General features: G+C 53.2%; 2 protein-coding genes across 16 annotated transcripts in view; one reads left to right on the forward strand and one right to left on the reverse strand.

The window, feature by feature from the left end:
* DNM2 (dynamin 2) overlaps positions 1–20,353 on the forward strand; it is an 87,088-nt gene extending 66,735 nt beyond the window's left edge. For 3 of the 14 annotated variants that reach the window (XM_080674109.1, XM_080674102.1, XM_080674110.1), the window contains 8 exons: positions 309–320; positions 5,013–5,126; positions 10,390–10,499; positions 12,232–12,343; positions 12,845–13,012; positions 16,497–16,729; positions 17,790–18,041; positions 18,587–19,499. In XM_080674109.1, coding sequence (XP_080530235.1) covers positions 309–320; positions 5,013–5,126; positions 10,390–10,499; positions 12,232–12,343; positions 12,845–13,012; positions 16,497–16,729; positions 17,790–18,041; positions 18,587–18,656 — 1,071 coding nt within the window. In that variant the 3' untranslated portion in view covers positions 18,657–19,499. Of the gene's footprint in view, positions 1–308; positions 321–5,012; positions 5,127–10,389; positions 10,500–12,231; positions 12,344–12,844; positions 13,013–16,496; positions 16,730–17,789; positions 18,042–18,586; positions 19,500–19,975 lie in introns of those variants that run through there. The other 11 variants (XM_080674114.1, XM_080674106.1, XM_080674107.1 and 8 more) reach the window with 5 other exon arrangements.
* Positions 20,116–23,199, reverse strand: TMED1 (transmembrane p24 trafficking protein 1). 2 transcript variants are annotated; one of them, XM_080674116.1, is made up of 4 exons: positions 22,879–23,199; positions 22,093–22,190; positions 21,767–21,950; positions 20,116–21,110 (listed from the first exon to the last, which is right to left on the reverse strand). In XM_080674116.1, the coding sequence occupies exons 1-4, from the start codon at positions 23,068–23,070 to the stop codon at positions 20,892–20,894; spliced, it is 693 nt and encodes a 230-aa protein (XP_080530242.1). In that variant the 5' UTR covers positions 23,071–23,199; the 3' UTR covers positions 20,116–20,891. The 2 variants fall into 2 exon arrangements, with proteins under 2 accessions (XP_080530242.1, XP_080530243.1); XM_080674117.1 differs by having other exon boundaries at positions 22,093–22,240; positions 22,879–23,093.
* Between the last annotated feature and the right edge of the window lie 1,858 nt (positions 23,200–25,057).

Here is a 25,057-nt window from a genome sequence, read left to right on the forward strand (position 1 = left end):
TGCTATTTATCTTGCACGATTATCAAGCCCTCTGGAAAAGAAGGGTGTAACCACTGCATGATTTTTTTTGTGCTTGTTGATACGTATGTTGTTGCTTTTTTGTTTCAGGAGATGATAATGAATTAAATATTAACACCATGAATATAATTAATAGCATGTAATTTTTTTTCTTTTGCTGTTTTTTTTCTCTGCTCTTCTCTCTTCCCATTTGTGTGCCTTTTCTGCTTTTTCTCTGTCCCCTCATGTCCCTTACGTCTCTTTTTCTCTGCCTGCTCTTCTTTGATTTACCTAACTTTGCATTTTCAAAGGGGGAGATCTTGGTAAGTACCCACTTAGTGTGGTAGCAAACATTAGAGAATGTCGTGGTGGTGGAGACCCCCCCCCCCCACTCCTTAACATTCCCTTCCCCTCAAAATAAAAAAACTACTAACAATCAAGCTAACCTAAACCTCCCTGCCACAGCCTATGTCTGATGTCATGTTGCCCTGGGCATAAGTGGACTTACACAGACTAACCTGACCACTGCCCTGGTGGAAGGCCCCCCTCCAGCCCATTCCTAACATGTGGACCTGGTTTCCTGTAGATCAGCGATGGCAAATACTTGACTAATACCCCTCCCTCCCTTTCCTCTATCACATCCTTCTCAGAAGATTTTGCTCAAGCTCTGCTGGAACTTGCCACTGCCACCACTTTGTCCCCAGTGCAGACATCACCGTGGGGAAAATTTCCCCTTCCTGTGCTCATGGCAGACATTACTAATTGATCTAGCACTCTTTCCCTTGTGCCTCTCCCCTGTCATGTGCCCATGGAAGACCCTGCTAACCATTCCTGGCACTCTTTCCTAAGCATGCCACCACTCCCCATTCTATGGCAGATGTGATTAACTGGCTGGGGAATTTATTTCCCATATGATAGCTTTGTATGTGACACAGTTCATGACAGGCATGACTAATGGACCAGGGAACTCACTCCTGAATGCTGCCACTATCCTGCCTCCATGGCAGATACACAATGGATTGGGCTCTTCTGTGCCACTTGCCCCATCCCTTATCCTTTGCCTGTGGCAGGCACCACTTGTTAACCCTAGCATTCTTTCCCATTGCACCTAGAATTCTTACCACAGCACTTCAGGCAGCTCCTACTCGTTGATGGGTATGGCCCCCACATAAGTGGTATTTGCCATCCCTGTTACACTTCCTCTCCTTGTGTGGCCCAGCCCAGTGGGTAGCAGGTGCTGCTTAAGTCTGAGAGTTGAGTTCTTTTCAAGGTGCCTGCCTCTGGGCAACTGGCTCAGCCCCAGCTCTCCACCTTGGAGAGCAAGGCCTGGGCCCCCAGCCCTAACAACAGCCTCCTTCTCCGGTATGGTCTCCCACCACCAGCCAGAGGCACTGGGTCCCACTGCCCTCTAGCATGGATCTTCGACCCCAGGATCTTTCCAGTAGCTGAGCTGATACTATGCCAGGGCCTCACTTGTGCCCAGGGCCTAGAATTCTCTCAGAGGATACAGAAAGAGCCAGAGCTTGGGGGCGGAGGGAGCAAGAGGAATGGATTTTCTTTGGCTCCTGATTCCCACGTCACCTCCAACCCCTTTGGAATTTGAATGATTTCTTGCCTCTAAACAGTCCAGGGGCCTGCTTCTTTCCACACCCTGAGAGGTTTAGTCATTCTTTTCCTGCTGGATTCCAGACCCCTGCCCTCAAAGCCCAGCCCTGCCGTGTGCATGGCTGGTCCCTGGGTCTCCCAGCTGTGGTTGCTATCCCTACCTGGGCAACTGGGGCTGGAACCCTCACCTGGGAGGAGGCTGGCCCACCCTGCTGGTGGGCACCAGTTGTGTCGCTTCTTGCCTGCTGCCCATGCTATCCCTGTGGTCCTTTCTTCTACCCTGGCATGCCTATTGCTGTGTACCCTGGAGCCCCGCCTGCCTCTTCTGTCTCTCCTGCCCATCCTGCTCCCATCCCCCATTGTTTTTAAGCCCAGTCCCCCTGGGCACAAATCTGGCTTTTGGATGAGGGTGCCCAGGTACTCCTTTTTCTTTAGGCTCAGTGCCTGTGTCTGCCACCCACAGCTTGCATCTTTCCATGGTGGGGTTCTGTTTCTAACCCCAGCTGGATTCACATGAAGGCAGCTCTCTGGATGGCTTGAGGGAGAAGGGACCTCGGGGGCTTCTACAGGTCTGATTAGCAGCCTCCTGCCCTGAGACTCAGATGTACCATTCCTGGCGTGATCCCCATCTCATGCCACATGGCCTGTAGGCAAGTGAGGCCACCAAAGGGTGGTTGGGGCACAGGCTGGGCCCATGAGTGCAGAGGCCTCATGGGAGGATTTATCTGGGGAACACTGATACCCCCTCTTCCTCCCTCGGCTGTCAATGAATGACTGAATTGAAGGTTAGAAACACCCACTCTGTGGGCCTGGACTAACCCAGAGTAGGCCCTACTTACCCCTGGGGAGCAGAGGAGCAGGCATGAGCAGAGCCCCTAAGCTTGGGAGCTGGATGTGGTGGCCAGATACAGGGGCTGCTTCCCGGGTCCCAAGCAGGAAGGCCTTGGGCCTGAGTCTGGAGACCAGCCTTGCCCTCAGTGTGACCTACTTTCCTGCTTTACCTGAGACTCGAGACTTTAGTGCTAAACTGGGGTGAGTTGGTCATCCTGCTGCAAGGGAGGATACCATGACCTTGTTGGAGCTGATGGCCTCTGCCCCCTTGCCAACCAGGCAGCCTATGGCTGGGCAGGTGTTAGAGGTCACTGCCTGCTTCCTAATGGCCAAAAGATTCCAAAATGCTGTCTCATCATCCAAGGGAGGGAGAAGTCTGTGCCCTTGGCCTTAACAAGGGCTTCCAGCTGGCATATCATGCCATCTCCAGCCTGGGCAGGGGCTTCTGCATGGTGCAGGGGTCTCTGAGCGCTCTGTGGCCACCTCCATCTTTATGTTCCAAGGCTCAGAGCCGTAAGTCTAGCCCCAAGAGGAGTAGGGGTTGGGGGTTGGCCTCCCTGATAAGATTTGGTAAGCCTGGGGTCAGGTCAGGGTAGGCAGAATGCAGCCAATCCTGATACCCACCCACTAGGAAGGTATATGGGCCCTAGAAGCACCCCCAAGTCCCCATGTAGGGTGCTTCTGCCCCACCCCAATCCTGGAGTCCCACCACCAGCTCTTCTCAGCTATTTGTGGCCGCTTACAGCCTACTCTCTGCAGGTAGGCATAGTCTGTTGCTGCCTTGGCCCCAGGCAGCCCTGCTTGTGCCTCCACATGCTTCCTGCTGCCCTGGGGTCCCCAGTCCAGATTGGTGGGGGACTCTGGCCCACACATCCCTCCATGGCCCAGGGAACATGAGAGCATTGCCCCCCAGGCTGCCTGTGTATAGCTATCAGGTGAGTCCCCTGTACCAGCCTAGGTTCTGCCTCTCACTCAAATGACAGCCACTGCCTGATGACCCCCATCCAGGAGGTCTCTCAGCCCATTGTGTCAGACAGAGAAAAGTGGGACGACGGGGCATATTCCCTGCAGGTCCCCTGGCTCAAACCTATGCGCCCAGGGCTCTGGATGAAGACATCCCTTCATCCTCATGCCCTGAAAGGGAGCTCCAGGGTGGAGGCTGTCAAAGCAGGTACCTGTGCCCGCTGAGCACCTGCCCTGGTTTGCTGTCAGATGAGCCAACAAAGTAGGCAGCAGAGTCAAGGCTGAGTTGAGCCTCTGCCACTTGGCTCCTGAAAGGAAAAAAGAAATGTTTCATTGTGGGGGTGTCTCCTCCAGTCCTCCATTGACCTTCCTGAGGGGATGAGGGGCATCCCTCATGCTCATGTCTCATTAAGATAATTATGATTCATCCACTGTCACATTCTGTGTGGCTGCACACACTAGCCTGGATCCCTCCTCTGGGCCCCTTTCAGCAGGCATAACTTTCGCCACCTTTGCTAACTCATCCTAACCCCAGGCATGTGAGTGAATCAGTGACTGTCCACCCAAGTGCCCCACAGAGGTTTCCAGTGGAAAGTGCTTGGGGCAAGATGAAGTTGGGTTGGCTGTTTGTTTTTTTTATATATATAAATTTTTTTATTTAATTAATTTTAAAGAGGAAGGGAGAGACATCAGTTTGTTGTTCTACTTTTTATGCATTGACTGATTGGTTTTTTAAAATATGTTTTTATTTATTTCAGAGAGAGGAAAGGAGGGGGAGAGAGAGCTAGAAACATCTATGAGAGAATCATGGATCAGCTTCCTCCTGAACGTCCCCTACTGGGGATCATGCCTTGACTGGAAACAAACCATGACCTCCTGGTTCATGGGTCAACACTCAACCACTGAGCCACATCAGCTGGGCTATTTGATTTTTTAAATATCTTTTTTAAAAATTGATTTGAAAGAGAGGGAGAGAGAAATATTGATTTATTGTTCCACTTATTTATGCATTAATTGGTTGATTCTTGTATGTGCCATGGCCAGGGATCGAACCCACAACCTTGGCATATTGAGATGTTACTCTAGCCAACTGAGCTACCCGGACAGGGCCTCACTGGTAGATTCTTTAAAAAAAAAAAAAAAATACATATATATATATATATATATATATATATATATATATTGATTTCAGACAGGAAGGGAGAGGGAGAGAGAGAGAGAGAGAGAAACATCAGTAATGAGAGAGAATCATTGATTGGCTGCCTCCTACACGCCCCCTACTGGGGATCAGGCCCGGGCATGTGCCCTTGACTGGAATCAAACCTGGGACCCTTGAGTCCACTGGCCGATGCTCTATCCACTGAGCTAAGCCAGCTCGGGCAGTAGATTCTTGCATGTGTCCTGATGGGATCGAACCCACAACCTTGGTGTATTGGGCCAACGCTCTAACCAACTGAGCTACCCAGCCAGGGCGGGTTGGCTGTCTTTGTGTTGGAGGTATCTCTGTCTTGGTCCCTGGCTTCCTGTCTTGCTGGGGGCAAGGGCTCTGGCTGCTGTGCTGGGGGTGGGCTGGGCTGGGCGGTGGGTCCTCCACTGAGCTGTGCCCTTCTCTCCAGGTGATCCGCAAGGGCTGGCTGACCATCAACAACATCAGCCTCATGAAGGGCGGCTCCAAGGAGTATTGGTTTGTGCTGACGGCGGAATCTCTGTCCTGGTACAAGGATGAGGAGGTGAGTGGCTGGCAGAGCTGGAGCCAAAGGGCAAGAGTAGTGGCCCCTCACTTGTCACTTACTCACTTATTCATTCATTTGTTTATTCATTCACTGACTTGTTCATTCAATAAATGTTTCCTGAGTACCATTGTGCCTCAGAGGTCACCATTAGGATGGTAACAGCCAAGGCTGGAGGGTGTCCCTGGCATCACACATTATGTCCCAGCCCCCATTGCCCCTGTGGGGTCCAGCCTGATGGAGGAAAGGAAGATGGGGGAGGGAGCCACTGGTGGGCTGGAAACAGACCCCAGCTTCCAAAGGCGTAGCAAGGGGAAGTTCTGGCTCTCAGAGGGAACACAGCCTGGGATCAGGGACTCAGGCTTACAGCCAGGCTGCTAGAGTATTGGGATTCCATGAGATACAACCTATATGGGCTCAACCAAGCCCTTAGCCTCTCTAGGCCTCAGTTTCCTCATCTATGAAGTGGAAAGAATGGTCCCTACCTGTGAGGTTCTAAGCCATAGTGTCGTCTTTAGAACATTACACACATTCTTGTCCTGATCAGAAGGACAGAGGGAGGCCTCATGGAATAGCACCAGGAACTGTTGTGAGCACCTCAGGGAGCAGTATTGTACGCTGTTTAAGCTGCTGTCTCCATGAACAGGGGAGCAGGGGGCGGGGAATGGGGGTGGGGGCGAGAGGGAGGCACTGCTGTTCAGGTCCATCTTCTATCTGTGCTCTAGCCCATTTTCTCATCCTGAGTGGCCAATTTCTTTACTTATTATCCTAATGGAACAACGTAACTGTGGCTTAGTGGCCTGGGAGTGAAGCCACTCCTACGGGTCCTATTGCCACTGTCCTGGGCCAAGGGGTCTCCAGCAAGGAGCGCTGTGTCTCTGTCATTTTCCTGGGTTGCCTTCTAAGAGCCCCATAGGCTCTCTCTGTTGGCCAGGGCAGTATTGTGTGTCTGTGACAGGCCCCAAATGAAGGCACTTACCGAAATAGAAGTCTGCTTCTCGTACTTGTCCCTGGTGAGTTCAGTGGCTCTGTGCTGCAGGCTGACCAGGGCGTAGGCTTCTCTTTTCCCGTTGCCGCCTTAACACAGGGCTCCCCTCACTGTCCAAGATGGCTGCCCCATGCCCATCATCACATAGCCTCCAGCAGCCCCAACAAAGGAAATAAGGGCCTAACGAAGAATGTGCACACATCACACTGCTCACGTGTTCCTGACCAGAATCTAGTTATATGGCCACTGTGTGTCCTGCTTATCTGGGATGGCATAGCCCCCAGCCCAGCCCAGGTACCCTCAGAGGAGAAGTTAGCCCTGGAGCCTCCCCTTGGGAATTGGGGAGGACCCCCTTTAGAAGTGGTCCAAATAGGAGGCCTCATTGGCAGATGACCCCATTCCAAGACAGCCAGGCCTGGGCCAAACTGCATATTTCCACCCAGGTTCAGAGACGAGGCAGGTAGAGCTCTGTTGGGGGTCCTGGATGGCTCTTATTTATGATGCCCACTGAGGCCACACGTGGAGAGTATCCTCCTCTCAGGAAATCCTCACACTTTGTCAGTGAGGAAGCAGCTTCCAGCTAGTGACTTGCCCCATGTCACAGAGCAGAGAAGGGGCCCCATGGGTGGGTAGAGGGCACAAACTCCTGACCTGAGAGACACCTCAGCCCCAGCCTGGACCACTGCCCCACAGCCCAGGCCGGATATGGATTCCTCCAAGGGAGCGTGTTTGGAGTGAAATCATCCCACCCCACACAAGTCCAGACACTCACCCTGGAATGTTCTGGAAACCTCAGGAGCTCTGAGTACCCTGAAGGGAGGGACCCTGTCTAGGTGGCTGTTTTTAAACAAAGGTGGGGGGTTGTTCAGGACCCCACAGCTTCATAGGGTTTGGATGTGGGGGGAGGGTGAGACCAGGCATTCCTCAAGGAACCCTGGTGGCCACATCAGCTCTCTAAAATGGCTGGGTGAGGGGTGGGGTGTCGCTTTCACATTTTTTCCCTCTCCGCTCCCATAGTCTGAAACTCAGCCTGCTCTGTGGTTCGTCAGCTGTCAGGCAAGCTCAGGGCTGGTCCCCGCCTTTGGGCTCGGGGGTCCCAGGGCCTGGTGCCGGCCTTGGGCAGTTATAAAGGTGCTTCTGGGCCCAACGCCTAGCCTGGTTTACTGCTCGGCACCATTGCAAGTCCAGTTTTCAGAGATTCTCTTCTTGAACTTCGTTTACCTCTCACCTGGGGGTTGAAAGCAGGAGCCCCAGACTCTCCCTTGGGGCCCCAGACCAGAGGCAGGGGAAGTGTTGGGAGGAGGGTCAAATGCCCGCCGGTGGTAATGAGAACCAGCAGGCCTGTGAAAGGGCCTTGTGTGTGCCCCAGACACAAAGCGGGCTCCGATCGGGAGGGGCAGGAGCGAAATCCTGTGCCTCCGCCCAAGTTAGAATTCCAGCCGGGACCCTCAGAGTCACACATGGTGGCCACCCCCAGCGCCAGGCTCCTTAGAGACGCCTCAGAGAGGGGCAATACATTTGTATTTCTTTATTTAAAAAAATAGACAAGAGGTGGTTACTGCAAGAGGTGGGTGTAGGGGGATGGTTCAGCCAGGGCCCCCCAACCTTATGACCGGCATCGGGGCTCCCTCTGCCTTTCCCTGGAGCCTTTTCTCCCACCCAAACCCTATTTCTGGACTCCAGAACCTTCCATCTGAGTCTCCACCCCAGTGGAAAACAGGGTGGTGGGCAATAATACTCACCTCCAGGTCTGCCTCTCTGTGGGGGAGGCAGGAAGTTTGGGGGGGGCCCAGTCCCGACGTGCTGCTGGCCCAAGCCCAGCCTAACCAATGTGCAGACTACTGTACACATTCAGAGCCCCCTGAACAGGTAGTCTGAACACTGGGCTGGCGGGGCTGGCTGTCCATCCTGTGGGCCCCCCACGCAGCAACAGGGCCACTACGCCTCGGCACCTCTGAGCAGGCGAGGAAGCCACTGCTCCGCCCGTGACAATCCGCTCTAGCTTTTCTGACGTGGCAAGGCTGGGCTGGCTTGCATCTGGAGAAAGTTGTGGGTTTTCAGGAAATCCTAAGGAGGGGGTGGGTGGGAAGGAGGGTTTGGGTCCGTGGCCTCTGCGTGCGGGAGACGCTTTCCTTGGGGGTCGGGATAGGGGCGGGCACACACAGTGTGTGTGTGTGTGTGTGTGTGTGTGTGTGTGTGTGTGTGTGTGTACGTACATGCTCCGGCAGCATCAGGAAGGCAGCCGCTGTGCTCTGGGTGGAATCACACTATAAACAGTTCCAGATGTGGCGTCTCGCTCGGGGTCCAAAAGGACTGTGACTCAGTTACTTGGCCTGGCTAGCTGACTGGAAGCTTCCTGCCTCATGACACAGCAGGGTGGGGGCAGTAAAGGCCTTTCCACAAACTTCCAGTCAGGGAACTCCTGCCCTGTTCTCTTCTAAAGCCCCCAAAACTTCCTGGGACAACGGGTACACCCTGTCTTCACCACACTCCCCCTTGGGCTCTAAGTCTGGAGCCTGAAACGTATGTGTGTGTGTGTGTGTGTGTATGTCCCATCTTCCTGGGCACTGGGCCCCTCTTCCTGCCTCACTGCAGCGTGGCCTGGAGAAGCGCTGTCTCTTTCCTCCCTGCCCAGAGCCTAAGTAGGCTGACCGTGGAGCATGAGAGACACAGACAAAAGAAAACCCTGGTGTCTTGTAAGCACTGGCTCTGGGTTGGCACATGATCAGTACTTTCTCACAAAGTATCAATTCTCACCTCAAACAAGGAGGGCAAGATTCCTGTCTTCCTTTGATAGAGGGGAAGTGGCTTGCTCAGGGACACATGGTCAGGGAGGGGCAGAGGTCTGAGCTCCTAGTGCCCAAAGACAGCCCATGCTTGGCACCAAGCTGGCCACTAGCTCATGCCTCCCTGTCTGTAGTCTTGAAACTCTGAGCCAACCCTGGCCCTCCAGGGAGCCCTGGCCCCCTTCCCCTCCGTCACTGGTTGCTCTTGAATTTGGAAGCAGCAGCCATGTTGGGCTTTGTTCTGGGGCCTTGTGGCAGACAGGGACAAGAGAGGTGGAAAGAAGTGAATTGATGAGTGAGGAGACAGGTTTCCTCCAAAGTCTCCAGGAGGTGAATGGCCGGGAGAATGGTGAAGAGAGCGTGGTCTGGGGGCACACGTCCCTGTGTGACCCTGGGCAGCCAGCTTCCCTCCCCGAGCATGATGCTTCCCTGGCAGGTATGGTGGAAGGTTTCATGAGCTGATGGAGGAGCAGCACTTCACATTGGTCCTTGAGAGTTGCTATGGGTCATGTGGGCATGGGAGCTGGGGAACCCTGACACCATGTTCTGGTTTCCTTGTGTGAAAACCCAGTTAATGTGTGCCAGTGCATGCGCACACATGGCTACTGTGAAAACTAACAATGATGCGCTGGCCCTGTAGATGCTTTGCCGACAATGGTGGGGAGCATTGGGCTCTAGGGCTGTTCCCCAACGGCACTTCCTAAATGGGGCTGCCCTTAGGAACCAAGTGACACTTCTGTGGCTTTGGAGCTCAGGCATCAATCAGTTCAGTGGGGCCTTGCTTTCCAGCTCCTGGATCATCTGAAATCCCAGCCCTGCCACTGATTCCCTGCCTGCCCTTCTCAGTGCCTCTGTCTCCTTCCCCTCTGTAAATGGGAGCATAATGGTAACTCACTTCCAGGCTTATTGTGAGGCTGTAGCTGAGTTAATAGTTCATTCCCTCAGCCTGAAGGGGAGAAGTGGATTCTGGGTGGAGTCAGAGCATCCAGTGTGTGTCAGCAGTGACCAAATAGACAGGAGTCCCTGCCCTCCAGGAACTGAGGAGTCAGTCCGGTGACAGACAGCAGCCCAAATCAATAGCAAGATATATAGTTGTGTTGTGAGGGGAAGCATCAAGGGGAAAGAAGTTGGGATCTGAGGGAGGTTGGGGTGGGGTTAGGGCAGGTGTTGCCAAGGTCTCCTCTGCACAAAGACCCGAAGGCGGCAAGGAGGGAGCCACAGACGTGGAGTGTTCCTGGCAGAGGTCCCAGATGTGCAAAGGGTCCTGGGTGGGCACTTGCCCAGGATGTTCAGGGAGTGTCAAGGAGGCCAGCATGGCTGGGGCAGGGTGAACAAGGGGGCAGCAGTAGTGGATGAGTTAATCTGAGTAATGTGACTGAAATGAGAAGCGTCAAGTGTTGGCAGTGGTCCTTGCAGTAGAGCCCAGCCCTGGGCATTCTCAGGTCTTCAGTTAAACAGCATAGGCTGACCCCTGCCCTTCCACCCTCAGGAGAAAGAGAAGAAATACATGCTGCCTTTGGACAACCTCAAAATCCGTGACGTGGAGAAGGGCTTCATGTCCAACAAGCATGTCTTTGCCATCTTCAACACGGAGCAGAGGTGAGTGCCCATGGGGTCCCAGGGTGGAGACCTCCTTCAGTCATTCAGCAGCATCCACTGAGCACTGATGAATATAGTCCCTACCCTGGCATATCACATTCTAGAAAGAAAGTCCATTGAAAAAAATGCCATGGGTGGTCAGGAAGGACCCTCTGGGCAGAGACAGATGAAATGATGCAGGAGCCTTGGCGGGTTCTGAACAGGAATAGGACCTGATCAGGTGCTCACAGGCGCCCTCTCGTGGCCATGGGAGACAGACATGGGAGTGTGGCGGGAGCCCAGGGCACATGGACCAAGAGACTGTGCTGGTCCAGGTGGGAGACAATGGGGCTGGACTTGGGTGGTGCTTAGGGACATAGAGGAGGAGCTGGCCAAACTTCTGGTGGGTATGGAGAGAAAGGCATTGCTGGTGACCCTGAGCTTCTGCAGGGAGGGAGCTGCCAGCAACCATGATGGGGAGGTGGAGACAGGGTAAGCTGGAGACATTCAGGAGCCATGAAGAGGCCTGTGGGGTTTTGGGAGGTGGCTGGGTAGATATAAGAGTGTGGCATTTAGGAACAAGCCCCAGGAAGGGATGTGAATTGGGAAATTGTGATTGCATGGTGATATTTAAAGTCAGACAGAATGGGATCCCTGAGTGAGTGCAGATGGAGAAGGGACCAGGAGGCCCTCAGTAAATCTGTCCCATAGTGTGTTGGGAGACGTTAGCACAAGAAAAGGCACTTTTCTCAACTCAGGAAGGGAGGGGAGGGCCACTCCCTAAGACACACACACACCCTCATCCAGGAACCAGGGACCACCTGAGCCAGCTGGCAGGTGATTAACATCCTCCCAGCTGGCCCCAGGGCCACCACCACATTGCTTGTCTGCACACCAATTCCAGCTGAGCCCCTGTTTTGTGTAAGAAAAACTCTATCCTTCTTTTTTCTGGACTGCCTTTAAGACCTACTTTGACCATCAGCTGGCTCCAAAAATCTTTATAGCTCTGAGAGGCTCACCTACCTCCCCTGCCCAAGAATCCCTAGGCGGGGTACATGGGAGAACCTGGGCTCTCCAGGGGGACCTGTTGGGGAGCTTTTCCTGGCTGAGTGACACTGGGCAACTGTCCCACCACCCTGGCCCTGTGTCCCCATGTGCAGGGGGTTGGAGATATTACCTGATATATTGTTTAGGAGTTTAGAAAACCCAGAATAATAGTAACAGAAACAAGATAGATGTTTCGTTTTTTTATATAAATCAAGTTAAGACTTTACCATCCAGGGCAAGTGGGGCAGCTCCACAGGTATCTGGGTGCAGGTCCTCCTTATCCCTCAGCCTTCCTCCTCATTGTCCAAGGCGGCTGCCCAAGCTGCAGCCAGCCTGATGATGACACAGGCATCAGGGAAGAGTAGGAGGAGCAATCAAGGCGTGCCCCTCCCTTCACAACTCCTCCCATAAGTCTCTCCAGGCTGCCACTCACTAACCACCAGTTGGCCAGAGCTCCATCACGGGACAATGCCCCACCTCAAACCCAAATCTCACGCAGAGACTTTGGGGCAGCTTGGCCATCTCAGCCATGCCTGCCTTGTGGGACAGGATAGGGTACAGAAGCTGCTACCATCCTGGGGTCTCTGGTCATGAGTGCCTGGGTCACGTTTGAACCCCAGTCACTCAGACCCTAGAGCTCATTACACCCAATCTGGGCCCATAGTCAAGGTCAATCATGTGCCTCTCTCTCTTCTTCCCATCACAGGAATGTCTATAAGGACCTGCGGCAGATCGAGCTGGCCTGTGAGTCCCAGGAGGAAGTGGACAGCTGGAAGGCCTCGTTCCTCCGAGCTGGTGTCTACCCTGAGAAGGACCAGGTAAGGAGCTCCATGTCCTGCCTGGCCAGCACACTTCTGACTGAGCTGACCCCGCCTGGGGAGGAAGGAGGATCTCAATAGGATGAGTCATCTCCAGGCTGCATTTACCACAACTCTCTGAAGACATGTAGCCCATAACCTTGAGCAAACAAAGCAGAGAAGTGGAGGAGGATTTTGTCCTCAGGGCCCAGAAGGTTCTCCAACTGAAGCCAAGGTTAGGGATAGATAGGGACTAGGACCCCATCTGCTTTGTTCTCTCTTAACATTGGTTTCAATCCCCAAGTAAGAAGATCTAACCCGCTTTGGGCCATGGTCACCTCAGGTCCAGGCAGCTCAGTCCAGGGGCAGGCAGGGCCACAGGCTAACATGACCATCAGGGGCCAGCCCTGGAGGGTTGGTTGATTGTGGGTGGGACAGGGCAAGCAATTTTCAGAGAAGGGGGGCTCCCTATGCTCTCCTTAGACCTCAGTCACCCTTCACCACCTCTCTCCCACCTTGCAGGCAGAAAACGAGGATGGTGGAGTGCAGGAGAACACCTTCTCCATGGACCCGCAGCTAGAGCGCCAGGTGGAGACCATTCGCAACCTGGTAGACTCCTACGTGGCCATCATCAACAAGTCCATCCGCGACCTCATGCCAAAGACCATCATGCACCTCATGATCAACAATGTAAGTGTCTAGCCCTGCAGGGCCTCAGTCACAGGGACGGGCCAGTGGTGGCCATAGCCAGATTTGGCCTAAACACTGTATAAAATAAAAAATGTAGTTACTACCTTTTATTTTTTTTTTAATTTAATAAATCTTTATTGTTCAGATTATTACAGTTCCTCTTTTTTCCCCCCATAGCTCCCCTCCAGCCGGTTCCCACCCCACCCTCTGCCCTTACCTCCCCCGCACTGTCCTCATCCATAGGTGTACGATTTTTGTCCAGTCTCTTCCCGCACCCCCCACACCCCTTTCCCCCCAAGAATTGTCAGTCCACTCCCTTTCTATGCCCCTGATCCTATTATATTCACCAGTTTATTCTGTTCATCAGATTTATTCCCTTGATTTTTAGATTCACTTGTTGATAGATATCTATTTGTAGTTTGTAATTTTTATCTTTACCTTTTTCTTCTTCTTCCTCTTCTTAAAGAGTACCTTTCAGCATTTCATATAATACTGGTTTGGTATTGATGAACTCCTTTAGCTTTTTCTTATCTGTGAAGCTCTTTATCTGCCCTTCAATTCTGAATGATAGCTTTGCTGGGTAGAGTAATCTTGGTTGTAGGTTCTTGCTATTCATCACTTTGAATATTTCTTGCCACTCCATCTGGCCCGCATAGTTTCTGTTGAGAAATCAGCTGACAATCGTATGGGTGTTCCCTTGTAGGTAATTAACTGTTTTTCTCTTGCTGCTTTTAATATTCTCTCTTTGTCTTTTGCTCTTGGCATTTTAATTATGATGTGTCTTGGTGTGGTCCTCTTTGGATTCCTTTTGTTTGGGGTTCTGTGCGCTTCCTGGACTTGTAAGTGTATTTCTTTCACCAGGTGGGGGAAGTTTTTGGTCATTATTTCTTCAAATAGGTTTTCAGTATCTTGTTCTCTCTCTTCTTCTGGCACCCCCATAATTCTGATGTTGGTATGCTTGAAGTTGTCCCAGAGGCTCCTTACACTATCTTCAAATTTTTGGATTCTTTTTTCTTTTTGCTTTTCTGGTTGAGTGTTTTTTGCTTCTTTGTATTTCACATCTTTGACTTGATTCTTGTGTTCCTCTAGTCTGCTGTTAAGTCTCTGTATAGTATTTTTTATTTCAGTCAGTGTATGTTTAATTTCTAGTTGGTCCTTTTTCATATCCTCGAGGGTCTCGCTAAATTTATTGGCCTTTTCTAGGAAATTCTTGAAAAACCTTATAACCATGGTTTTGAACTCTATATCCAGTCGTTTGCTTTCCTCCATTTCTTTCGTTTGTGATCTGTTTCTTTGTCTCCACATTTTCGCTGCTTCCCTGAGTTGGTAGAGTAGCTTTGTGTGCTAGGTGTCCTATATGGCCCAGTGGCTCAGCCTCACCAGTTACCTGAGGTGGACACTCTTGGTGCACCCCTTTGTGGACTGTGTGTACAGCCTTATTGTAGTTAAGTCTTGATTGTTGTTGGTATCACTGGGAGGAATTGACCTCCAGGCCAATTGGCTGTGAGGATCAGCTGTGTCTACACCGGGAGAACTTCTGTGCTGGAGACAGCCTTATGAGACAAGACTTGCAAAATTGCAAAAGCTGTCCTGACCGGTTTGGCTCAATGGATAGAGCGTTGGCCTGCGGACTGAAGGGTCCCGGGTTCGATTCTGGTCAAGGGCATGTACCTGGGTTGCAGGCACATCCCCAGTGGGAGGTGTGCAGGAGGCAGCTGATCGATGTTTCTCTCTCATCGATGTTTCTAACTATCCTCTCCCTTTCCTCTCTGTAAGAAATTAATAAAATATATTTTAAAAAAAAATTGCAAAAGCCTCTGTGCTCAGCTTGGATGGGGCGGAGTGTCAGGGCTGAGCAGACAGCCTTGTCTTCCCGTCAGCCCTGCCCTATGAGGCCCCTGGGTCTCAGTGTCCCTCGGTAATCGTTGCAAGCACCTCTGAGAGAAAACTGCCCTCGAGTTTCGCCCGCTGCCAGACAGTCCAGTTTCTCCCCCAATGAATCTGGATTCCCAGATTCTCGCCCGGAACTGGAGTTCAGCGCAGTTGGGAGCTTCCATCTCTCCCACCCTCCCCACCCCCCACCTCCGTTAGAGAAAGCCAGCAGCACACTCAGCAGTCAGTCCTCTCTGCATGCACTTGTGCGCGCACCTCCAGACCTGTCTTTCGTGGATCCCCTGAGTTTCCGTGCGCTCCTCTCTTTTCCTGACAGTCCAGACTCCCCCTGTATGAGTCTGGGACCCCAGGGTCTGGCCCAGAACTGGGGTTCAATGCAGTCGGAACTGGGGTTCAGTGCCGTCGGGAGCTTCCTTCTCTCTCCCGCTAGAGAAAGCTAGCCAGGCACTCAGCCGCCCGTCCTCTCCATGCGCGTGTCTCCGTACCTCAGCCTTTTGCAGCTCCTCTCAGTCTCCGTGTGCCCCTATCTTTCCTTCTAGTTGTAGAATTTCCACTCAGCCAGCTTTCCTGTGGTTCTGGATGATATCCGTTTTGTCTTTTAGTTGTAGTTTTGAAATTGTTGTGCGAGGCAGCAGTTTAGGTGTTCACCTATGCCGCCATCTTGGTTTCTCCGTAGTTACTACCTTTTAAATATCAAAATTAGCCCTGACCGGTTCGGCTCAGTGGATAGAGCGTCGACCTGCGGACTGAAGGGTCCCGGGTTCGATTCCGGTTAAGGGCATGTACCTGGGTTGCGGGCACATCCCCAGTGGGAGGTGTGCAGGAGGCAGCTGATCGATGTTTCTCTCTCATCGATGTTTCTAACTATCTTCTCCCTTTCCTCTCTGTAAGAAATCAATAAAATATTTAAAAAATAAAATAAAATAAAAAAATAAAAGCGTATATGGGCCCAACCAGCGTGGCTCAGTGGTTGAGCATCTAACCTATGAATCAGAAGGCCACGTTCGATACCTGGGTTTAGGGCTTGTTCCCCAGTGGGGAGCATGCAGGAGACAGCCAGTCAGTGTTTCTTTTCTCATTGTTGATGTTTCTCTCTCTCCCCCTCCCTTCCTCTCTGAAATCAGTAAAAATCTTTTTAAATCTTTATTGTTGCAAGTATTATATATGTTCCCTTTTTTCCCCCATTGACCCCTTCTAGTCCACCCCTGCCTTCACCATCCTGTTGTCCGTCTGCCCTCCTTCCAGTCTCAATGTGCTTTCTTCTTTACTTCTTTAGTTTTAGGACTTTCATTCAGCCAGATTTCAGGCGGTTCTGAATGATGGTTGGTTGTTCTGCATTTTAGTTGTAATTTGGATGTGGTTGTGGGAGGCTGCTAGTACTGGCCGGTGTTTACCTACACCGCCATCTTGGTTCTCTCCTTCTTGGTTCCCTTTGAACCGCTCACCTGTTTTAAACATTGTACATGTTCTACGATAAAGACAAAGAAAGCCCTTCCTATTGTGGTGAATGCTTCTCTAGCCAGTCTCAGTGGTCAGCTAAGTGCATGGTCGGTTGGTGGGAAGTTCTGACCACTCTGATCCTTGTCCCCAGACGAAGGCCTTCATCCACCACGAACTGCTGGCCTACCTATACTCATCGGCAGACCAGACCAGCCTCATGGAGGAGTCAGCTGAGCAGGCCCAGCGGCGAGACGACATGCTGCGCATGTACCACGCACTGAAGGAAGCGCTCAACATAATAGGGGACATCAGCACCAGCACTGTGTCCACACCCGTGCCTCCACCCGTTGATGACACCTGGCTCCAGAGCACCAGCAACCACAGGTCTGTAAGGTCTGGTCACCCGCTTGCTGCAGAGGCGTCTGCCTGCAGGTTCCTAGCTCCTCTCCGAGCCCACGAGTGCGCAGGGTAAAGGGGCCCAATCCGGATGGCATAGCACCCAGGGCTAGTCACAGTGGGAGCCATTAGCCCACCTCAGCCTGAAGGGACCGGGAGAGAGAAGGGTTAAAGGCCAGACTCTCTCTTGATGCCTTCCATTGCTTCAGCCTAAATGGAAGCCAGAGAGGGGAAGAGGCCCACGTGACACTGGCCAAGGGAGTCAGCCTCCTCAGGCACAGAGCTCGGCCAAGAATAGTGGGTGGAACAGGATCTAGAGGGGCAGAGAGGCATAACCAGCAAATCTCCCCTCTGACCACCCCTGAGCTGTGGATGAAAATGAGACTCTGGTGTGGGTGGGTAATTCAGAGCATCAGGCAGGGAAACCTAATCAGTAAAAGGTCAGGCAAGTGGTGGGAGGAGAGAGGGTAGGTCAAGGAAATCTCATAGGAAGTGTCAGCTCTGTCGAGACCTCAGGGAACCACAGTTATTTAGGGAGAGGACACAGCATCCAGCAGGGGGGAGCAGCTGGTGCTCCGGCCCTGTGATAGCCTGTGGGGCACCTGGGGCGGGGACTTGGCCTCTGGAAGCATTTGATCTTGATTTACAGGGCAGAGCTAAGCTCTGGTAGGATTTGCAACTATGGAGGGTGGATTGGAAGAAGCACGGAGGTGGGGATGCCCGAGCAGGGCCACTGAGAGGGAAGAGACTGTGGAAGTGAGGTCAGGGAAATAGGAACCCTTAGCCAAGGACAGGTAGGTTTGGGGTGGCAGGATGGCCATTTCTAGCAGTTTTGGGGGGTGAGCAAAAAATCCCAGTGGACCTGCACTGCCCCTTGTCCAGGACCAGGCGTTCACTCATATCTCTCTGAGTCGTAGATTGTCCCAGCCCATTACAGAGGAGGCCACTGTGGTCAGCAGCCCCAGCCCACCTCTGGCTTCTGTGGCTACATGGGCATGGCTGGTGTTCCTGCCCACTATTTCCAGCTCACACCCTCTTTCTTCCACAGCCCCACTCCGCAGCGGCGACCTGTGTCCAGCGTGCACCCCCCAGGAAGGCCCCCAGCAGTGAGGGGCCCCACCCCAGGGCCTCCCCTGATGCCTGTGCCGGTGGGGCCAGCAGCCTCCTTCTCAGCGCCTCCCATCCCATCCCGGCCCATACCCCAGAGCGTGTTTGCCAATAATGACCCCTTCTTGGCCCCACCTCAGATCCCGTCTCGGCCCGCTCGGATTCCACCCGGCATCCCCCCTGGAGTGCCCAGGTAAGGCTGGCCCCCTAGTTGCCTACATCTAGAGCCACTGGCCTGAACCCTGCAGGGAGTAGAGGAGTCACTGGCATCTTCATTTGACTGGTGGGGAAACTGAGGCCCTTAGAGGCCAAGTCAACTGCCCAAAGTTCCGGAGTCAGGTGATTCCAAGGCTCCAGGCCTGTCTTCTGCCACACAGCTTGGGACCCTTACACGGGGCCTCTTCCCCTGGCCTTTGCTTCTTTACTGAGGAGACACATCAGTCATGGCATAACCCTACCCTGCCTCTCCCCATCTTGCAGGCCAAGCTCTCTTTTCCCCACTTGTCCTGTGAGGAACATGAGGTCCAGGGCGGGTGGGGGACTTGCCCAGGGTCACACAGCAAGTGAGTGATTGCAGGCTACCAATGCCTAGGCTTGACAGACTCATGCCTGGCAGCCTTCAGAGCATCTAGCAAAGGGCAGCAATCTGGGAGGGGATGGTGGGGCCTGGGTCCTCATGATCACCCTGCTTCCAGCCTCACTGCCATCTCCCCCTCCCTGTCTTTATTCTCTTTGCAGCAGAAGACCCCCGGCTGCGCCCAGCCGGCCCACCATTATCCGCCCAGCCGAGCCATCCCTGCTCGACTAGGCTGCAGGGGCATTTTCTCAAGGGTTCCTTGTGCACCCTCAGTGCAGGAGCTTTGTTGATCTGGGCCCCTCTGCCGCCCCTGGCCCTCTCATCCCCATGCCAGGCCCAGGCTCCCTGAGTCTCCTAACCCTGGCCTGGTCAGGGGCAGGCCTGACCTATCCCCAGCTGGACATAGCACTGAACAAAGGGGCCCTGGATCCTCAGTATGGGGGGAACTTAGGTGTTGCACTTTGGGGGATGAGGCCTGAGGTAGCAGAGGAGGAAACTGGACCCTGAGCACCATCTTGAATGAGGGATCCTGGCTGGTATAATAGGGACTCACCCAGGGGCTTCTCAGGCCTAGAAAGCCCGAGTAGACCAGGCCTTCTGGAATCTGGGCACCAAAGGTGCCTGTACCCTTAGTCCTTGCTGGGGTGCAAGGAGTGTGTCCACTTCTCAGCAGTGGGAGCTCCTGGTGGCAAGCCAGGAGCCGGTCCAGTGCTGCCCACCCTGCCCACATTGTACATATTCCTTTCTTGGCCGTATTAACCGCACGGCCCAGCCTTGGCTGCCAGAGGTGCCTTTGCCAGGTCTGGAACCCTCAGCTCCGCTGGCCTCGCTCTCTCCTCCCCTCCTGCCACCCCTCCTCCTTCTGGGTCCCCAGAGTGGCCTGGGTTGAGGGCTGAGTGGATTGGGAGGCTTTGGGGGCCCCTTGGCTCCTACCCAGGCTTCCTACATGGGGCGGGCCCCAGGTGGCCACTCTCTGAGCAGACCTTGCTCACTGTTCGCTCGGGTTGACCACTGTAAGTGCCTGCACTCTGTATCCTATTAATAAACTAAAATAAAGGGAAGAAGCTTCTGGTGGCTGCTGTGTGGGCCTTTTGTGTTGGCGTTCAGGCTGAGGATGTGGACTGCTTGCCTTCCCCCAAGAAGGCCTCCAATGAGGATCCCACCCTTTCCACCACAGCCTCCCCCACACCTTACTCATGGGGGAGCTGCTCTTGTGGGGAGGATTCATTCCAGAGGAATTCATGCTCTAGAGGGGAGAGCTTTTACTACCCATAACACCTCAGGAGTGGAGGCAAATATTCCCCACCCCACCCCCCACTACAGCCACTCTGAGGCCTGGGGCGGGCATCAAGATCCCTGATGGGAGAAGGAATCCTGGTCCTCCACCCCAAACTGTGCCGTGGTCAGGCCCTCTCTTTGCCCTGAAGTCCTGAGCACTTCCCCACCCCCCCCCCCCCAGGTCCCCTCTTCCCCTTCTTGGGGCCCCAGGCCTTCTGGCCCAGCCGGGGACACAGTTAAACTTTGCTTTCTGATTTTTCTCTTATGCCCAGGCGACCACCTCCATCGGCTCCCGCCAGACCCTTCTTCTGAGCTTCGTGAGAGACCCCTCCCGCCTGCCTGGCTGCCCTCTTGGGGGCAGGTCTGTCCTGGCTAGTGTCCCTGAGCCCCAGTCACCAGGCTCTGTGATTTTCTGATCATAATTTATTGGCTCCAGTCCCCAGACCAAACCACCCTTTGTTCTGTGAGGCTCCTGTATGGGCTTCGGCCAGGCTACCCCTCAGCCCTGTCTAGGGCCCCTGCAGGGAGAGCAGGAGGGGCAGAAGGACTTGGCAAGCCCCTCTCCTGGAATTCTGTAACCAGACCTCACACCTAGCCCCTGCTGGGCCAAGGGGCCGGCTCCTTCCTGTTAATAAAGCGACTGTCCTGGCAAGAACACTGCAGCTGAGTCTCCTTCCCAGCTCCGGCATGAGCAGTCCGCTCTCAGCAGCAGCAACAGGCCCCAGGTGGAGCGACAAGAAGGGGAAGGAAGGCATGGGGTTCCATGAGCAGCAAGCTTCTTCCCTCCATGTCCTGGCTCATAGGGCCAGTGGGGAAGGGAAGAAAAAGTTTGCTTCCTGGATCCCATTCTGCACCAGGCAGTAGTGGTGCAACTGGAAGGCTCAGGCTAAGGCACATTTAGGGGACAGGTGGGGCCAGAAAATCCCAGGGTTGCATTCAAATGCTGCAGTGCCCCCATGCACAATTTCCAGGGAAGCAGATGCAATCACTGAGCTACCCCTTCTGGATGCCCAGACCTGCAAGCCAGCCAGTATTCTGGCCTGGAAGGGAAGACACAGGGGCCACACCTCAGGCCCAGAATGAACAGCCTCGCTTCTCATAGAAAACTAAGTTGATGAAGGGACCCCCTAAGTCACACACATATATGCACCCTGCTGCCGTTCCTTTTCCCTGTTCTTCAGGGATGGGCTACGTAGGCACAGGGCGCTTATCCTGGAAGAAGCGCTTGAGTGTGCAGACCTGTAGCACAGCCACTAGCAGCAGCACGGCCACGTTCACAGCCGACCAGAAGTTGACCCGTTCTAGGTTGCCCTCCTGCAGGTTGCGGTCACGTGCTTCAAAGGCTCGCAGCAGTGTCAGCATCTGGATGCTGCGCTCCAGACGTGTCCTCATGGTCTCGATAGACTCCTATGGGGCAAGGGAGGAGCAGGGTCAGGCCTCTGTCCTTTGGGGAGCAGAGACTGATAAAATGGGGAAATGGGGTGAGAGTCTGTTGGTGGAGGAGAGAGCTGAGAGCACAGACTGACCAGGCTGCCTGCTTGAATCTAAACCCTCATTCTGCCATTCACTGGCTGTGAAACTATGAGCAAGTTAATTAACTCTCTAGGCCTCAAGTGCCTCAAAATTGTTGTGAGAACTGAATGCTTACGTAAGTGTAAAGAATGTATTTTTTTTAAATGAATGTATTTACTAGTGGATAACAGCACAGTTTGCTGAAGCCAGCTTCAAATATTGGCTCTGCCAGTTGCTAGCTGTGTGGCCTTAGAACAGTTACTTAGCCATCCTGTGCCTCAGTAAAACTGGGGATGATTTGAACACACTGCCTAATTCATAAGGTGGTTATGGAGATTGAATGAGTTATTTAAGCCCTTAAAATCAGGGTTTACACCTAGAAATGTGCTATTATTTTTAACTGAGCTGCTACTGTTAATTAAGTTGGGGGCGTCACTGGTAGGAAAGTCTGGGCCAGGCCAAGGAGGACCCCAGCCAAGGTTGGAGGGCAGGGGCACACAGCCCAATGCCAGAGATCTGGGAGGAGTGACCCCAGCTCAACCTGGGCACACCTTGATGTCCTCCATTTTGACATCCAGCATCTCCTCAGGCTCCACGACCTCTGCCCAGCCTTCGACCTCCTCATCATCCTGCAGGCTGTCAAAGATGAGTTCAAAGAACACCAGCTTCTCGGAGATTGTGCTGAAGGAGTTGTCAAAGCACAGCTTGTAGTCCCCAGCTTCCGTGGGTTCTACCCTGGGCAGATAGGCAGACACACAGACATGACCCTGAATGGCCGCCAGCCGGACTTTGAAAAACAGGCAGGATGGTAACCGGAGGCCAATGGGGAGGGGCAGGGCTGTAATCGAACCCCAGCAGGCAGCAGGACTTAACTCACGTGTGCACCCCATCTGCCTTGCGGGACTCACTGACCAGCAGCACACCCTGAGGGCTCTCCAACGTGAAATCCACATCCAGCCCAGCACCTGCGATCACCTGGGGGGCAGGTAAGAGCAGGTGGAGGGCTAGGAGTAGGCCAAGAACACCTGCCAGAGAAGGCCAGGGCTGGACCACCGAGCAGATCCATACTGACCACTAAGAGCCTACCTGAGCGATGGCACCTACACCTGCAACCAGGTCCTGCCCTACCAGTCCTTCAGGCCACGCCCATTGCCTTGGCTCTGCCCACCTTGATATGACAGCTTTGGGATCAGCTCTTTTCTCTGGTAACGCCCCCGCCCCCGTGGGAAGTATTTCATCGGCCAAGTCTGGCCACGCCCCTGACTTAATCATGCCCCAAATGAGACCACCCAGTTCAGCCTTTAGTCCAAGCCCCCAAAAAATGTAGATCACGCCCTTTCTCGAAGCGCATCCTAGTCACGCCCACCAACCTCTTCAATTCGCCACAACACTTTGGTCACGCCCACGGGGATCTGACTCTCTGAAGGGCGCTATTCTTCCCAACTGCCCGCCTCCAGGCTGTCGTCCTCTAGCCCCGCCTTCGTCCATTACTCCCACCCCTTCCGCTCCCACGCGCTGTGCCCGTCCCCTTCGTAAGATCCCGCCCCCACGCTCTTACGCACAGGCTCCCGCCCCATTCCTCTTTAAGGCAAGCCTTGCTGTAGCTGCTTGGCCACGCCCTCTCCCCTTGGCTCCGCTCGCTCTCCGGCCCAGGTCCCTCTACCTGGTACTCTGTCTCGAGGCTTGCGTTGGCCGGCGCGGACTGGTAGAAACATTGCTTTCTCCCCGCAGGCAGCAGGAATGTGAACTCGCCGTCCTGTATCGGTGGGGGCCCGGCCCCTCTCACCCCCACTGATGGCAGTAGGAGCCCCAGGGCCAAGGCTAGGGCCGCGCTAGCCGCCATCATCTGGATCATCCTATGGTCTCCTAACGGGTCGTGGCTCCTTTAAGAGCTAGCCCTGCCCCTTCTGCTACTCAGCGGAGCTCATTGGCAGCCGCTTCTGCCTGTTGTCCGAAACCAGCGGAGTTGGGAGTGAAGGACCCCCTGAAGGTGTAGCTGCCGAAATGAATGCCTGGTGTGCCCGAAAACATTTAACCTTCTAGAGGCTTTTTTTCTAAAAGGCCCCCATTTTTCGTTTCAATTGCTGGTGAACGAAAATGACAAAAAATAAGTAACATAATATTGCGTTCTTCTCAGGCAAACATTAAGACAACTAAGATGGAGGCGGCCGGGTCCTTCTAAGCCTGCCTTGTGGTTTTCCCAGAGTAGGCCACGCGTGAAGACCGTGGGACCATCTTGTCTGGCTAGAACGGGGCCAAAATAGAGGGCGGGCGTGGCCCTGCAAGGGACCCGTAGGGCTGGCATATAAAAAGGCTCGGCTGTGGTGGGGGGCTGGGGGCGCAGAGAATCTTTCGTATTAACGAGGGTATCGTATTATCCCTGGTCTCTGAACAAAGCCTCAGCTTCGAAGCCCGACTCCTCATTCCTTTTGTGCCTTAGAACCGTCACTCTTATCAGTTTCCTCATCTGTAAGTTGCGGGTAATGAGAATTGAGTGAGGTGAAGCCCTGGTCCGTAGTGAGCGAGCGCTCGGTTTTCCTTGCATAGAGTTAATAGTGAAACTTGGCCCCAATGGGCACCCCAAGGATCTCAAACTTAGGGGCCAGCGGGTAAGCAGAGTGATTCAGGTGGCCCATTTTAAGAAAGACGCAGCCATGGTGGTTAGAGTCCACAGAGCAGAGGGGGTGAAGGGAGCGAGGGCCTGGGAGCCTGTTTGCCTAGTAACCACGCCCCACCCTTTGCTTGAGGCCGTCACCCTACTGGTCCTCAATTTCCTCAACTGTAAAGTGGGGATGGTACTAGGCCTACCTCATTGGACTCTTGTGAAGATGAAGTTAGATAATGCTTGTTTAGTGCTTGGTATATCATAGGTCCACATGAATATCTTATATTCTAGGTTTATCATCCAACCATTTACTCTCTTCCTCAGTCTGGCTTAGAGGATTTGGAGATGACCTCCTTCTGGGAAGCAGACAGATAAGCAAAGAAGTCATTGGAGAAATGGATTCTGCTTAGTGATTCCATCTAAACATTAGAAAATTTGTTTAGATGGAAAATTTGACTTTTATTTATTGATTTTAAAGAGGGAGAGAGAGAGAAACATTGATTTGTTGTTCCACTTATTTATGCATTCATTGGTTGGTTCTTGTATGTGCCCTGATTGGGCATTGAATTCCCCACCCCCCATCCCCGCCACCAGCTCCCTCTCCTTGGTATATGGGGATGATGCTCTAACCAACTGAGCTATCCAGCCAGGGCTGAAATTTTAAATATAAATACAGGGCTGGGAGAGGTTGGCAGATAGTGACAATTACTCTTCAAATACAGCTACTGGCTGTCAGCGCCTTCCTGCACTTGAAGAACTTCAGGAAGTAATACCACTATGTAATGTCATAGTTTATGAACAGTTGTTTGTTTCACTAGTTTTTCTATCATTCAGACTCTGCTTGAACATTTTGAAGTAATTGTGGAGAATGGATGATTCCTTTTCCCTTTTCTATGTTGAGAGTACCTTTATTAAAGCTGGAGACTGAAACAAAGGAAGGACTTAGAAGAAGCAACAGGAGAGAGCCCAGGCAGTGCTGTTTTGGCCCTCTAGAAACGTCACAGGAAAGAAGCCAGTCACGGGGCTGCGGACTCACTGAGAAGTAAAACTCACTGTGACACAGTGGGCCAAGGTGGGACTGCTTTTAGCTCACTGAAAAGTCAGAGAAAAGGTGGCTTTAGAGACAGGTTCAGTGGGGTTAGCCTAGGACAAGCTGCAGCTGCCCATTGCTCCCCTGGTTGCAAGTCTCATGGGGGCCTTTAGAGTTTAGGAGAAAGAGAGCAAAAGTGCAGGCCCT

This window comes from Plecotus auritus, assembly GCF_963455305.1.
Source record: "Plecotus auritus genome assembly, chromosome: 6".
NCBI classification, from domain to species: domain Eukaryota; kingdom Metazoa; phylum Chordata; class Mammalia; order Chiroptera; family Vespertilionidae; genus Plecotus; species Plecotus auritus.